The sequence below is a fragment of the Lolium rigidum genome, chromosome 6 (genome assembly GCF_022539505.1).
Source record: "Lolium rigidum isolate FL_2022 chromosome 6, APGP_CSIRO_Lrig_0.1, whole genome shotgun sequence".
In the NCBI taxonomy this organism is placed as follows: domain Eukaryota; kingdom Viridiplantae; phylum Streptophyta; class Magnoliopsida; order Poales; family Poaceae; genus Lolium; species Lolium rigidum.
In genome coordinates, this window is record NC_061513.1 from 130,169,280 (window position 1) to 130,183,433 (window position 14,154).

General features: G+C 48.9%; 1 protein-coding gene across 1 annotated transcript; it reads right to left on the reverse strand.

Annotated features, from left to right (window-relative positions):
* Positions 1-3,792: 3,792 nt before the first annotated feature.
* LOC124663288 (mitogen-activated protein kinase kinase kinase 18-like) lies at positions 3,793-5,497 on the reverse strand. The gene is made up of 2 exons (XM_047201012.1): positions 4,154-5,497; positions 3,793-3,930 (listed from the first exon to the last, which is right to left on the reverse strand). The coding sequence occupies exons 1-2, from the start codon at positions 5,495-5,497 to the stop codon at positions 3,793-3,795; spliced, it is 1,482 nt and encodes a 493-aa protein (XP_047056968.1).
* Positions 5,498-14,154: the final 8,657 nt, after the last annotated feature.

Genomic DNA, 14,154 nt, shown 5'->3' on the forward strand with positions numbered 1-14,154 from the left:
ATTTTGAAGCAATTTTAATTTAGCTTTAGCATGGTCTCTTTCTTTAGTGAGTTTAGCAAATATTTCATTTTGAGAAACCTCAAGGGTTTCAAGTTGCTCCTCAAGAGAGGCTACGGTCTCTTGTTCTTCTTCAAGGTCATTCTTTAAGGATGCTACATCATCGGCATACTCTCGTTCAAGAGCACCCTTTTTATCAATGGTGTTCTCATGCATCCAAATAAGTTTTTGGCTCTCAATAGCGGTAGTCAAGATTTCAAAGAAGTGAGAGCTAGCAATTTTATCTTTGTAAAGAACCTTGAATACACTCTCACCTTTATCGCGTAGAGAGACAACCCAATCCTCTTCTTCATATTCATCCTCATCCTTATCACCACGAGAAATATTTGGTTCCATGGTAGGAGGTACCGTGGAACCCTTGGCCATAAGGCATATATGAGGACCGTGAGATAAAGATGAGGAGTTACTTGAGGCTCCTTTCAAGATCTTGTCTTGACCAATAGAATCTTTGGTTTCCTCTACATTGTTAGCCACACAACAACTAGAGGAAATAGAAGCATTTTTATCATGGCCACAAGACAAATCAAGCATATCATCATGAGATTTATTTAAGCAACTTACACATGATATGCAAGGACTATCAACACAAGCATGTAAATCATTTCTAGTGCTAGATGTGTTTAAGTCCAAAGATGAAGCATTGCAATGAGATAGAGATGAAGAATCATCAATAGTAAGCTCAATATCAACATTGCAATTTTCATCACCACTCACCATATCTTTACCTTGTGTCTTACCACACTTTGGTGAAGTGGATGAAGATGAGAACTCATCACGGCCGGAAGTGGAAGCAAAACAATCATCCTCAATGATATTGGACACATCATATTTATCTTGAAGCTTTGTCCATAATTCATGAGCGCTCCCAAAAGGCATGATTGAAGAAGTAACTACATTGCTCACAACAATGGAAAACACATGAGAAGCAAGAGCATCTAGGCAAGAGTTTTTCTCCTCCTCAAGAGATAAATTTTGAGGATCCTTAGGAGAAAAAAAACCCATGTCAAGAAATCGCTCCATGTCCGGGACATACGCCGCAAAATATTAAGCACATAAATTTTCCATAGATCATAATTTGTGCCATCAAATATAAACAAGTTATTGCGCGCTAATCCCCTAACCGACATCTTTACTCTCAAGGCGGTGAAGCCTAAGAATGAGAGACCTTGCTCGATACCAATTGAAAGGACACGGATGTCGCCTAGAGGGGGGGGTGAATAGGCGATTTAAAACTTTTACGAGATGGGCTTAACAAATGCGGAATAAAACTAGCGTTTACTTTGTCAAGCCCAAAGCCTATATACTATGGTTCACCTATGTGCACCAACAACTTATTCTAAGCAAAGGTTCACCTATGTGCACCAACGACTTAAGCTAAGCAATACAAGATATATATAACTTCAAGCACGATGGCTATCACAAGGTAAAGTGCATAAGTAAAGAGCTCGGGTATAGAGATAACCGAGGCACGCGGGAGACGATGATTTATCCCGGAGTTCACACTCTTGCGAGTGCTAATCTCCGGTGGAGAGGTGCGGTTGCTTAGTGCTCCCGAACGCCACAAGAGGCTCACCTTGAGGTGTGGTTGCTCGATGCACACCAACGCCACAAAGGCCTCACCCCAAGATGCGGTACTCACACCACACACCGAACGCCACGAAGGCGCCTCACCTAAATCTCCGGTGACCCTCGCCACAAAGGCCTAGGTCACGGTTCCACTAAGGGATTTCCTTCGAGGCGGAAACCGGGCCTTACACAAAGATTGGGGCACACATCCACAACTTAATTGGAGGCTCCCAACAAACCGCCACAAAGGCCTAGAATCCGTCTAGGGTTCCAAGAACCCAAGAGTAACAACCTTCTTCCTTTCACCACCACGAATCACCGTGGAGAACTCAAACCGATGCACCAAATGCAATGGCAAGAACACCACAAAGATGCTCAAGTCCTTCTCTCTCTCAAATTCCAACAAAGCTACAAAAGCTATTGGGGAAATAAGAGAGGAAGAACAAAGAGGAGAACACAAAATTCTCCAAGATCTAGATCCCAAAGATTCACTCACAAAGAGATTATTTGGTTTGGTCAAAGTGTGGATCTAGATCTCCTCTCTCTTTCCCTCAAAATGGGGCAAGAATCATGGAGGGATAGAGAGATAGGGCAAGCTTCTCAAGAACAACAATGGAGGAGAGAGAGAGTGGAAGAAGCAACAGCCCAATGAGGAAGAAGGGGGTATTTATACCCCCCAAGAAAATCGAGCCGTTGCGGACTTTCGAGGGCCGGATAATCCGGCCTAAGTTGGGGCCGGATAATCCGCCCCCGGATAATCCGGCCTCAGGGACAAAACCTGGTCAAAATCCGGCCAAAAATCCGGCCCCTATACTGAGCAGCGATTCCCCAGGTCCTTAGTCGATTTCGAGGGGGCCGGATATTTCCGAAATATCCGGCCCGGATAATCCGGCCCGGATATTTCCAAAATATCCGGCCCAAGTAAACTGCAGAAACACCAAAACTAAAACGGGCATAACTTTAGCATCCGGACTCCGATTTTGATGATCTTGGGCTTGTTTTGAAGCTAGGAACAAGCTCTACAAGATCATGCAGGAAACCATCATAGTCCAACAAGGGAGGATAGAAACAAATGATGAAAGGTTTGACCTATCTAAAAAAGACATACCAGTAAAACCTCCAATCTCGAAAATGCAACAAGTTGCCCGTGCAAAAATCATTCTTGATGAACTAGAGCTTGTCATGAGAATAAGCACAAGCTCTAAATCATCACATGGATAAGATCCAAATGACAACCAAGAAAGATGATGAACCAAACTCGAAAACGCAACAAGTGATCTATGCGAAATCCGTTTTCGATGAACTAGAGCTTGTCATGAGAATAAGCACAAGCTCTAAAACATCACATGGATAAGGTCCAAAAGACAACCAAGAAATATGATGCAAGGATGCAAAGGTTTGAGCTCTCTCCGAACGATACGATCGAGTTACTCACTCGAGAGCCCTCTTGATAGTACGGCAACTAAACTATAAACCGGTCTCGAACTACACTATGCGACCGGTGAGAAAGAAACCCTATCAAGAGCAAACCTTATACTTGCGCATTCCACTTGAGCTTGATGACGACGATCTTGACCTCAACAAGATGGAACGCATTTCTTGCTTGTGCTTGCTTGACGAAGTCTTGTAGATTGCTCCCCCATAAACCACCATGGGAGAGCTTCTTCTTCGGCGCATCTTCGCATAACCATGACCACCATGTGGATTGCTCCCCCATAATCCACCATGGGAGAGCTTCTTCTTCGGCGCATCTTCACATATCCATGATCATCATATGGATGGCAAGACTCAAGCAAAGGATCTCTTCGAGATGGCTCATCTTGAACTTGCACATCATTTCTCCATGGCAAGCTTCAAGCTTATGAACTCTTCGAGTTGGCTCATCTTGAACTTGCACTACATTTCTTCATTCTTCATCATGTTGATGTCTTGAAGTAACTTGAGGGCTCACTACATCTTCATCTTCAAGACATACTTGACACTTGATATCCTTCATCAATTTCTTCTTATTGCAACCTTGAAGCCAACATATGGTTCAAGAATTGCCTATGGACAACTCCTACAAATATAACTCAATGCAAACATTAGTCCATAGGGATTGTCATTAATTACCAAAACCACACATGGGGGCTCCATGCACTTTCACCCTCACCAGCCCTCTGCCTTTGGTTAGATGGCACCGCCAACTGCCACCGGCCTCGGCGGCGGCAGCGGCCTGGTAGGGCCGGGAACGGGGAGGTTAGGTGGCAGCGACAGGAGGCCTCCGGGATCGCTTGGGCGGGGGTGACCTGGGAGGTTCACTCGATGCTGGAAATTGAGATACATTGCGGCGGAGAATGAGCAAGAACTGGTCACTTTTCCAAATTTTCATCTAAGGTCTATTATGCAAGTTGTAAGGCCTTTGTTGTAATTCTCTTTTTTCTTGGGGCCCTACGTGTAAAATGCAACTCCACGGCTCGGAATTAATGAAGCTCTCGGTACTTTGGGACCGTCCTGCTGTTATTAAAAAGAAAATTACTGACACACTTACCAGAACGGCGGTCCAGAACATAGTATGAATGGAAGACAAATTATCAGAACGGGACAGCATTTTGTGTGGAAAACGAAACTTTTCAATTGCATCAATTCGGTTACAGTGTATCTCTCTGTCTGACTTCGAACCGACTTTGTTCTCATGATCAGTGATACGACGAGTTGAATGATCGTCGGCTAGGATATCTCCACCGAAAGGCGGCTGTTCCCCTGCATCAAGTTGTTCATCGCTTGAAAGGCCACCGACGACAGCCATGTCTTCAGCTGGCATCGCCACGGACCCGAACAATTTGCCTGGCGCTCTGCTCGCCAGATCAGCTGGCTCCTCGGTTGCCGGCGAGTCGAGAGCGTCGTCGCACCGCTCGCCGCCGAGCACATCGATCCAGCCTTCGTCGGAATCCCATTCCGGCGAGGCCGAGATGGAGCAGGACAAGGACTTGATCCTCTCGGACGCGTTCTCCGAAATTTCCTTTTCGTCTTCGTCGTCGGACTCCGATTCCCAGAATGCGGCGTCCAGCGTGCTCTTGGGCGACACCCACCTAGCCTTGTTGGACTCTGCTTCTTGTAAAGCCAGGAATGGATGCTCCAGGAGCTCCGCCGCCGTGCGCCGGTCGCGGGCGTTTCTCGTGAAGCATGCGGCGAGGAAGTCTTTGGCTTCGGGCGACAGCCACGCCGGCACCTCTGGCACAGCGTCCGTGTATCCGATCCAGTGGACGGCGGCGAGGACGTTGTCAATGTTGCTCCACGGGGCACGCCCGGTGGCCATCTCGACGACCGTGCAGCCCAGGGCCCACACGTCGGCGGCTGGCCCCTGCTCCTCCCCTCGGGCCACCTCCGGGGCCATGAATGCTGGCGTGCCTCCGATCGGCCGGTCAGAACCTGCCGTCCTCGCGCACCCGAAGTCGGCGATCTTGGCGCGCCCGTCGGCGCCGATCACTATGTTCCTTGACTTGATGTCCCCGTGCACGAGCGACTCGCCGTGCACGTACGCCAGCCCGCCCAGGACGTCGGCCGCGTAGGCGCGGATGGTGCGCTCCTCCAGGCGGCCGCCGTTCCTGGCGACCTCGTCGGCGAGCGAGCCGCCAGGGGCGAACTCGAGGAAGAGGTGGTATGAGCCGTCGTCGCGGTGGGCGCCGCCGAGGCAGCGCACCACGTCAGGCGAGCACAGGCTGGACATAATCCCTTGCTCCCGACTCAGCAGCGCTGCGTCCGCCGCGGCCACGGACTTGACCGCGAACAGCTCCCCCGACGCGCCATCGGCCGCCAGCGACACCACGGCCCCCGACGCGCCGCGGCCGAGCGTCCGCAGCCGCGTCCATTGCCCGCTCACGGCGATCGCCATTCTCCAATCCCTTTACTTGTCTGTCTGGTTGCTTTCTTGATTGCTGCTCTGGGATGCGGTGGTAGTTTGAACCTGCGTGATCTTCTTGTTCCTTTTGTTTGGTCTGAGTTGGTTCTGTGTGGCCTGTGGTTGCGCGCGTTTATATATACAGAATCCATGGAGGATGGGAAGGAGAAGGAGAAGACGACTTGGAGCTAATTGGGTGAGGTATTAGATTAGGGGGAAGGTGTTTGGTGTGTGTCAAAGCTCAACTTGGCGAGGCAGAAAGAAAAGCGTGGGTCTTGCGTTCTCGCCACGCGCGGCAATTGGACGCTGCGAGCATCTGTGTTTTGTGTGGGTGAGAACGGGCGCGGCTCATGCGGAGGTCAATCAGCCAGCGCCGCCCGCCTCGCCTGATTGCTGCTCATCACATGCCGCCGTCATATGCATCTCCTCTCCCCGCCAGTCACCACCAACGGCACTTGGGATTTTGACAAAAAACTGACCTTTCTCGGGAAAGAATTCACAAAGTAACCTGTCCAGCAAAAAAAGATGTGACTATTTCTCGGTCGACTGAGACCTAATTTCGTTCTCAGTTAGATAATGTCAACAAATTTCAGTTATAACTCATGACTAGCACGAATCAAGATGCAAATCAAATAGTGTAAAACTTGATTGAGCACGAAGTTGGTTCTCACCTAGTTGAGAACTAACAAATCCCGGAAAAAAAAATCATTGAATAACCTTTTTTATGGCTTCTCAAATGGAGCTATGTTTCATTGCACAACGCCGCTGCCCAGGACGGTGCCGTGGTCGCACGACGCCGCAGTCAATGACGTCATGCGCAGGACGACGCGGTGGTCATCAACACAAGTGGGGCCTGATTCAGGTGAGTTTGGCTCCGTTGACCGCGGGACCGTGCTATAGATCTTGGCTCCGTCCACGATGGAGCCACTTGGGTGAAATAACGTCTGGGGCCGCACTGCCTCAACCCTCCCCTCACTTGTTTCAGTTATCTGTTCCAACACGAGAAGGGGTTTGAATTCCATAATTATGGCTCTTGTGGCTAACTAATTCACGGAATGAATTCTTGATGAAACTTTTTCACAGAATGACCCTTTTGCACGGAGTTTGCCGCTCAAATTAGTCGGCCACAAGAGCAATGATTGTCGATTTCACTGCTCGAGAAATAGATAGGCTCCCCTGGTGTCGGTGGCGCCCCTCCTACACTAAATCCACGGATTTGAAGTTTTTCTTGGTGGATTTTGTTCCCCTTCCAATCCAAGAAGTAACCCCCCTCCATTTCCTCATTTTTATTGGTTGAAATAACCACATCTTTAAGATTTTGGTACCCTGGTTCATCCATTTTTCTGAAGTTAGTGGAGATTAACCCTAATATGTGGTATTTAATGGCATGTATACGGACTTAGGATGTTTGGGAGTTGTTTGGTGTGTCTAGATTTGAATGCTTGTGATGTATATTATGAACTGATAGTGTTAGTGTGCAAACCAAAGATGTGCATACACCATGGCAACTTGGTGTTAGTATACTTTTTCATATGTAAAAACCGATGCAAATTACTACGTAATTAATTTTAAGCTCACTTTGGGACTTTTACTATAGGTGTGTTTTTATGTGAAAACCCAATATGTTCATGATATGTTGTGACAGCTTTTTTCATAGTCTCAAAATTACAAACGAAATTTAAGTTAATACAACCAACTGTGTGTCTTTTATTTGAATCACTTAGACTTCTATTGTTGAAGCGGCTCCTAGTTAGCTCCATAAATAACATAAACCGAGAGTGCCATACACCCTGGGTGAATTGGCTAAGAAGAAGGCACTTGAGGAGGAGCGGGTACGAAAGGCGGAGCTAGCACGTAAGGTATATGAGGAGGAGGAAGACGGTCCTAGAAAGCAAACAGTACCATATGAAGTCGAATGTGGACCGCCCCTCATTAGCCACAGGCAAGGGAAGGGAAGGAAATGATCAATCGTGTGCTATTTGTCGACTTGTGTGTCTATATGCCAAACTTGTCTATTAGTTAAACTTGTCCGCTAAATGCGATAGAAACTATGTGTCTATTGGCTGAACTTGTCTCAGTCCATGTGTGTGTCTATTAGTTGAATGTGTTGAACTTGTCTACTTGTTGAGCTTCACTATTATGGTTATTGAGATGTGTACTGCTACATTGTTGCAAGAAAGTTGTCATATTGTATCATGATGCTGTGTAGCCTTACATTATTGCTGCAAAATTATGTTGCGAGAAGTTACAGACACGGCTCCGTTTCAGATGGAACAAACTCAATTGCAAGATGTTCGTCGAAGGGGGGAGCCCAGCTTAGCAGCACGGTTCCATTTCAGGTGGATCCAAGGTTCTTAGCTGTTTTCCAACCGCGGACCTAGGAGTTATTTTCCACCGAAGGGGGATGCCTTCATCGCGGATGGGTCAAGGCTTCACAGCACGGCGCCGTGGCCGACGGAGCCAAGCTCATGTGAAGCGGCCTCATTTATGGCGATGACCCCCGTGTCGGTCTGTGTATGGTGCCATTGACTGTGGTGCCGTGGGGAGCCAAACAAAGGTTATTTCGTGGAAAAAAAAATCAGGACAAGTTATTCTATGAGCTCTTTCTATATATTGGTTTGTTTCGTCAAAACCGACTGCACTTAGCGCATGCCTACTAGTGTTATTGTTATTGTCGCGAGGGAACCTCCGAGTTATATTTCTGTGGAGGTGCGGCGATACGATATGCGATCTGTTTCGGCATGTTTTCAGAGATCTGAGAACGAGGAACACGAGATTAGCTGCAGGTGAGGGCTAGAAAAAACAACTCTGCTCGTGGATCTCGAGTGATACTTGGACGCCAAAACAGCGCTTAATTATTCTACATGTGAAGCACGAGTGTGTTGGTACAATGGCGTCAAGGTAAGTTGAGCGATGGTTCGCTAATGGGGCGTGCTGGGCGTCCCCCGGGGGATCAAATCCCGGATCCCCCGGATCACAAGCCGTCCGATCTATTCAACTTAGCAACCGCGTCCGTCCGATATAGAACATGCACAGGAGAAACTTTCTCCAGCTCCACCACGTGGGTGGACCCCACCATCCACAAGCTTCGCAGGGAAAAAAATAATAGGTAGTCGTCTCCACAACGAGCCCGCATGCATGCTGCAACTAAGGAAAAAAGGACGGAAGTCCGACGAGACTGCCGCCGCTTGCAGTACCGTCGCCGCCGCCGCTTGCAGTATCGCCGCCGCCGCCGCTCGTAGAACCGTCGCTTCCACCGCTCACAGCATCTCCAGCGAGGGCTAGTAGCATGTCCTTCTGCCGCTTGTACCATCGTTGTCGTCGTCGTAGCATCTCCGTCCATGCATCGCCGCATCGCCGCCGCCTCTCGCAGCAACCACGGCGAATCTTTGGCAGCAACGCCGCCAGTCCCATAGCAGCAAGCCCGCCCGCCCTTTGTAGCGACGATGGTCGTCGCTGGCAGCAACTGGGTCCGCTCGTCGGCACGACTACCTCGGCGGCTGGTAGCAACGCCCCAGCCCCCGTTGCAGCAAGCGCCCGCCCTTCGTAGCAAGGCCAGTAGCCTTTTGTAGCAACGCTGGCCACCGCCGGCAGCAACCGCCTCCGCTCGCCGGCAGCGACTACCTCCGCCGCTGGTAGCAATGCCGCCAACCCCTTGTAGCAAGCCCAGGCTACCTTTGTAGCAATGCCGGCTGTCATTGGTAGCAACCGCCTCCGCCGCTGGTAGCAACTTCAGCAACAACTTTGCAGCAAGGGCGGCCGCCGCTGGTAGCAACCGTCTACCCAGGTAGCAGCAAGGCCGGCCGCCGATGGCAGCAACGACATCTTCCCGAGATGTTCCCGGAGCGGCGACTCGCAACGGTGGCGCGGCATGTAGCAACGGCCGGCGGCGCGAGTCGCAGCAACGGCCGGCGGCGCGAAGAGGGAGGGATTTGGGGACGACGCGCTCGCAGAGGTGGAGGCCGGTGGAGAGGAGGCGCGTTCGCACGGGGTCAAGGTGGAGGCAGGACGAGGGACAACGGGGCGGCGTGTGGCCGTGGTGGTGCGAGATGAATTGGAACGTACGAGAAACTAGAGAAAGAAGAAAACCGTGTGTGGAGAAGATGGTTCAGGAAAGAGATAAGGTGGACCCGCCACTGTAACTGCCTGGACACGCGTCACGCGTACGAGGCGGAGGAAATAATCGCGCGATCCCCCGGGGGAAAGGTAGCGTTTTCCTTCGCTAATTAATCCGCGGCAGGCACCGGTTGAGATTGTTTAATTCAGCTGTCCTAAATTAAATCAGCGGTGCCGTGCCGCCGCACTGGTCAAGATTGGACGTACAACGGCCGTATCGTAGTGGCTCCTTCTTCCCCGTCAGAGACGATAGGATCGGCCGCCGCGGAAGCAAAATGTTGCTACACCGGTGGTTGGTGATTCGGCTGACACTGGAAGAACTCCGATCTCGGTGTTTAATGAAAATACGAGGAGCGGGAGGTCAACGCGTGCGCCCAAAAGGGGCTTTGGGTTGTGTGACATTGTGGCTTCAGCGTCTGCAGCAGAGTGATGATTTTCCTTTAAGTATCAGAGTCATCTTTTCTGTTTTGAGAGGAGCATCAGAGTCATCTGTGGGAGTAAGCAGAGGCTTTGCTCTACCAAACCCACCGTCGACCGAGTAGGTTCTTGACTTCAATGGCTGGAGTAACTACTATGCACCCAAGATATCCTGAAGATATTTTTTGGAGGACTTTTTTTTAGACGGAAGGCTTGAAATAAGCCCGGCTTTACATTAACAAAATCGTCGACTAGTTAGAAGTTACACCATAAGTTACAACATACACGCGCAAAGCGCAAAACCAAAAACATAACACAACACATAAAACGCCAAGCCGAAGTGGCAGCTTGATTTAGGAGGGGAGAGCCTTATCTTCTGTTGCACTAGAGGGAACACGACTATGTCAACACAAACAAACCTCCACCGCACCAAAACGGCAACGAAAGGGAGGACTTGATGACGGGCCGACAGCCTACCAAAACTTGAGGGTCCAAAGGAGGGGAGGGGGGGGGTCGTCATCCGATGATGCCTCCAGAAAGGTGCATGGAGAGTGAACACATCATCATCGTCGGCAGAGATCGAGGTCCCGCAAAGCTTTTACCCATACACCAAACCACCACTCCTCGAGCTCTGGGTTCAAACCAAAAACACAACATCTTTTAATGGCATTGAAAATAGGAACATTGGCAACAGCTATAGCCTGACGCCGATCTAGTAAAGCCCTACAAGGCGCTAGGAAAGCTGTCGGCAACCGTAACAATACTGTGTAAAAGCAGCCAGACCAACGTTGCAAGAGTGCTACGACACTAGAAAAAGATCACACGATGATCCACGAGACACTACCAGAGATGCTTGGTCGAAGCAAGGTCGCCAAGGGAAGCCGTTCGAGGCGGGGGGGGGGTAGAGTCCATCAATTCGAGCTTGAGGAACATCATTGGGATACCTTCAACCAGAAAACGACACGAGGTGATGTCGTCACCGGCACTGACCAAAGCCATGCACAACTTTCGTCGAGGTCCAACCCAATTTAAAATATGGTCGCCTTTGGGAGAACGTTGAGCAGACATAACAGAAATTGTTGCCGTGTCACCAACCCAAACCGCACTATTATCCAGTCCCAACTAGAACCACCTGCAGGATGAACGCAAGATTCTTTGAGAGGAGATCAACATAAGAGTATAAGACAAGAGTTCAGTGGCGAAATCTAGTTGCGGTCGACCAATGTGACCGGTTCTACGTCTGGTGCATTCACCCACTATCAGCGGCCTGCCCCAGTAGCACTTCCAAGCTGTGTACATAATGCATAAGTGTCTTTATTATCGAGAAAAAAAAATAATGCATAAGTGTATTCCACCACTGTCTTCGATCTCGTCCTGCTTCTGCGAGTAGTTGTTTCAGGCTGTGCAAATTGCTAGTACGTACGTAATGCACTCACTCAGCCACCGTCCCCAAGTGCCAGTGCCTAGTACTACTAGTTCCAATTCCATATCTTATCTTGTGTTTCTTGCTGGCTCATGTCGGAATCGGATGGTTCGCGTTTGATCGTGCAGAACCAGTGGCGGTTTCCCCCCACCGAAAATGAAACCACAGCTCGCTCGCACGCCGGTGACTGACTGCCAGCGCTCCTGCGGCGGCCGGCCGAAAGGGACCAGACAATTGGGATATCAGATGTGCGTACATTCCTCAGCGAGCATGGAGATCCACAGTGCCGGCGCTCTGTCCCCTCTCGCTCCACGTCCACACGATGAGAACGGCACGGTGGTGGGACGTGCGCGCACACTGACAATTGGGCGTCGCCGTTGCGTCCCAGCGCGGCGCAATCTGGCAAGTGACAAGTGTGCGGGGAACACGTATGACATGGTCACCACGCACCGGAACTGGGGCTGGAGAGACAAACATCTCGACGAGGATCGAGGAGGATGCCGCCGGCCTATCGCAATCGAATCAGGAGGTGCATGTCGGTGGTGGCACATGCCTCACCTGCACGTTGCCAACGCGTTAGATCTGGAAGATCTCACGTTGCTGCGGCGATCACCACGACGCTCTCTGCTCGAGTTCAACGGCCCAAGTCCACACGCGCAAGTCAAGGGTTCAGTGCAGACTAGTTCAGCATTGTCTACAAAATCTTCTGAACTTTAGTAGCCTCACAACCCTATGATTACATTAGCCATTTGTTCTGGAATTCCGAGGCTAAACTGTTCCATTGGGCATTTGTTAAACCATTTGACAGTAGGAAGAACTACGCTCCTTTTGGTTGAACCAGCTCTAGGTCTGGAGTTGTTCAACCGTTTACACATTTTCTTACTTGGTCAGACAATACACATTTAGTACTCCGTAGAAGAAACTAAGAGTTTGCTCCCTTTTTCGGTACCATGATTAATCCGCAACCCACGTCCTCTTCAAGTGCCATTACTCCATTTGTCTTTGGAGGATGATAAAGGATTGGCTACACATCCACGACTCGAGCTTTCTTCTTGGAGAGGATTTGATAACGTCGAGCATTGGTGGACCTCGAACGCCTTTGCTCATAGGGGAAGAAGAAAAGCGATGGCCACCGTTCTCATGTTGGTCTCTTGGGAAATTTGGAATGAAAGAAACCCGGAAACCTTCGAGAACGGGAGCACCATGCCCACCATCGTTTTTGATAGAATCAAAGCGGAGGCCATGAATTGGGTTATCGCCGGTGCTAAGCATTTGGTGTTTTGATTTCGGGAGAGTAAACATTTATTATTCCGGGCACAACCAAGTCTTTTGCCTATCTTTCAAAGAAAAAGAAGAAGAAGATGGTTTTCCCGCAAAAGATAAATTTGAAGAAGAAAGAAATTGTGATCCATTTTTTCGTTTGATTTGTCTCGCATTTTATCGCTCGAAACCGTGTGATTTGATTTCAAGCAGAAAAAAATAAGCAAGTGACGGATCATGGCCATAGATTCACTGAACCATGTCATGTAGGACGCTGGAAGCCTTTCCATGTAGGCAATTACCAAGTAGCATGCTAGGAAAGTGTCACAGTTAAACAAACCATCTGTGTTGACTGACAGCGCACACACCATCTGCCGATCCTACCCTACGTACATTAGCCCTTTTTTTTCCAGAATTCCGACGCTAAACTGTCCCATTGAGCATTTGTTAAACCATTTGACAGTAGGAAAACCTACGCTCCTTTTGGTTGAACCAGCTCTGGGTCTGGAGTTGGCCAACCGCTTACACATTTTCTTACTTGGTCAGACAATACACATTTGTTAAACCACTTGACAGTAGGAAACTAAGAAAGAACTCACTGTGAACAAACGAAGATGGTTTTCCTGCGAAAGATAAAAGAGAAGAAGAAAGAAATTGTGATTTTATTTTTCCGTTTGCTGTATTCATTTACATGCATGTATGTGAGGTTGTTGACGAACATCACATGATATAGGAGGAGATGGTCCGTGTCTCAATCGCATTTCAATAGTCGAAACGGTGTGATTTGATTTCAAGCAGGTAAATTAAGGAAGTGATGGATCATGGTTACAGATTCTCTGAACCATGTCATGTACTAGAACGCTGGAAGCCTTATTCATGTACTGTACTGCATTAGCTAGGAAACTGTCATGGTTAAACAAACCCATTTGTGTTGAGTGACAGTGCACCCACCATCTGCCGATCGTTCTCTGCAGGCTGCAGCTGTAGAGAGACTCCTACGAAACTGCAACACAGCATCAACTTGGACTTGTACAGATGTGTTCCACTTCATATTCAGTGTAACGATGTTTATCCAACGAGTGGCCAAGTGTTGAATACAGAAGCAAATGACAGCGGCGAGGAGTATTATTATCGTGGAGCGAGGATTTGAGCTCTAGCCAGGTCCAATCAAGTTTTGCGAATAAAAGAAGGTCCACGATCCCGTCTTTGTTTTCAACTTGGAAAAACAACAGCCAGAACCATTTTGCTACCTATCCTGAACAAATGATAGACTCAAAGATGGTTTTGAACTACCTAATTATTTTTTTGCAAAAGGCAACTTGAACACTTCGCTTTTTCCGCATCTCGAAAGACAAGGAAGCGCATAGCTTTGACACTTTCCAAGACTAATTATTTTTTGCTGATTCCTGCAAGGCTCAAAGATGGTCTTGAACTA

Excerpts from the sequence above, each read along its gene's own strand:
- LOC124663288 (XM_047201012.1), bottom strand. The coding sequence starts at position 5,497 with ATGGCGATCGCCGTGAGCGGGCAATGGACGCGGCTGCGGACGCTCGGC. Across the intron at positions 3,931-4,153 it reads TGTTCTGGACCGCCGTTCTG|CATCGAGTGAACCTCCCAGG; the intron begins GTAAGTGTGTCA and ends CTCAATTTCCAG.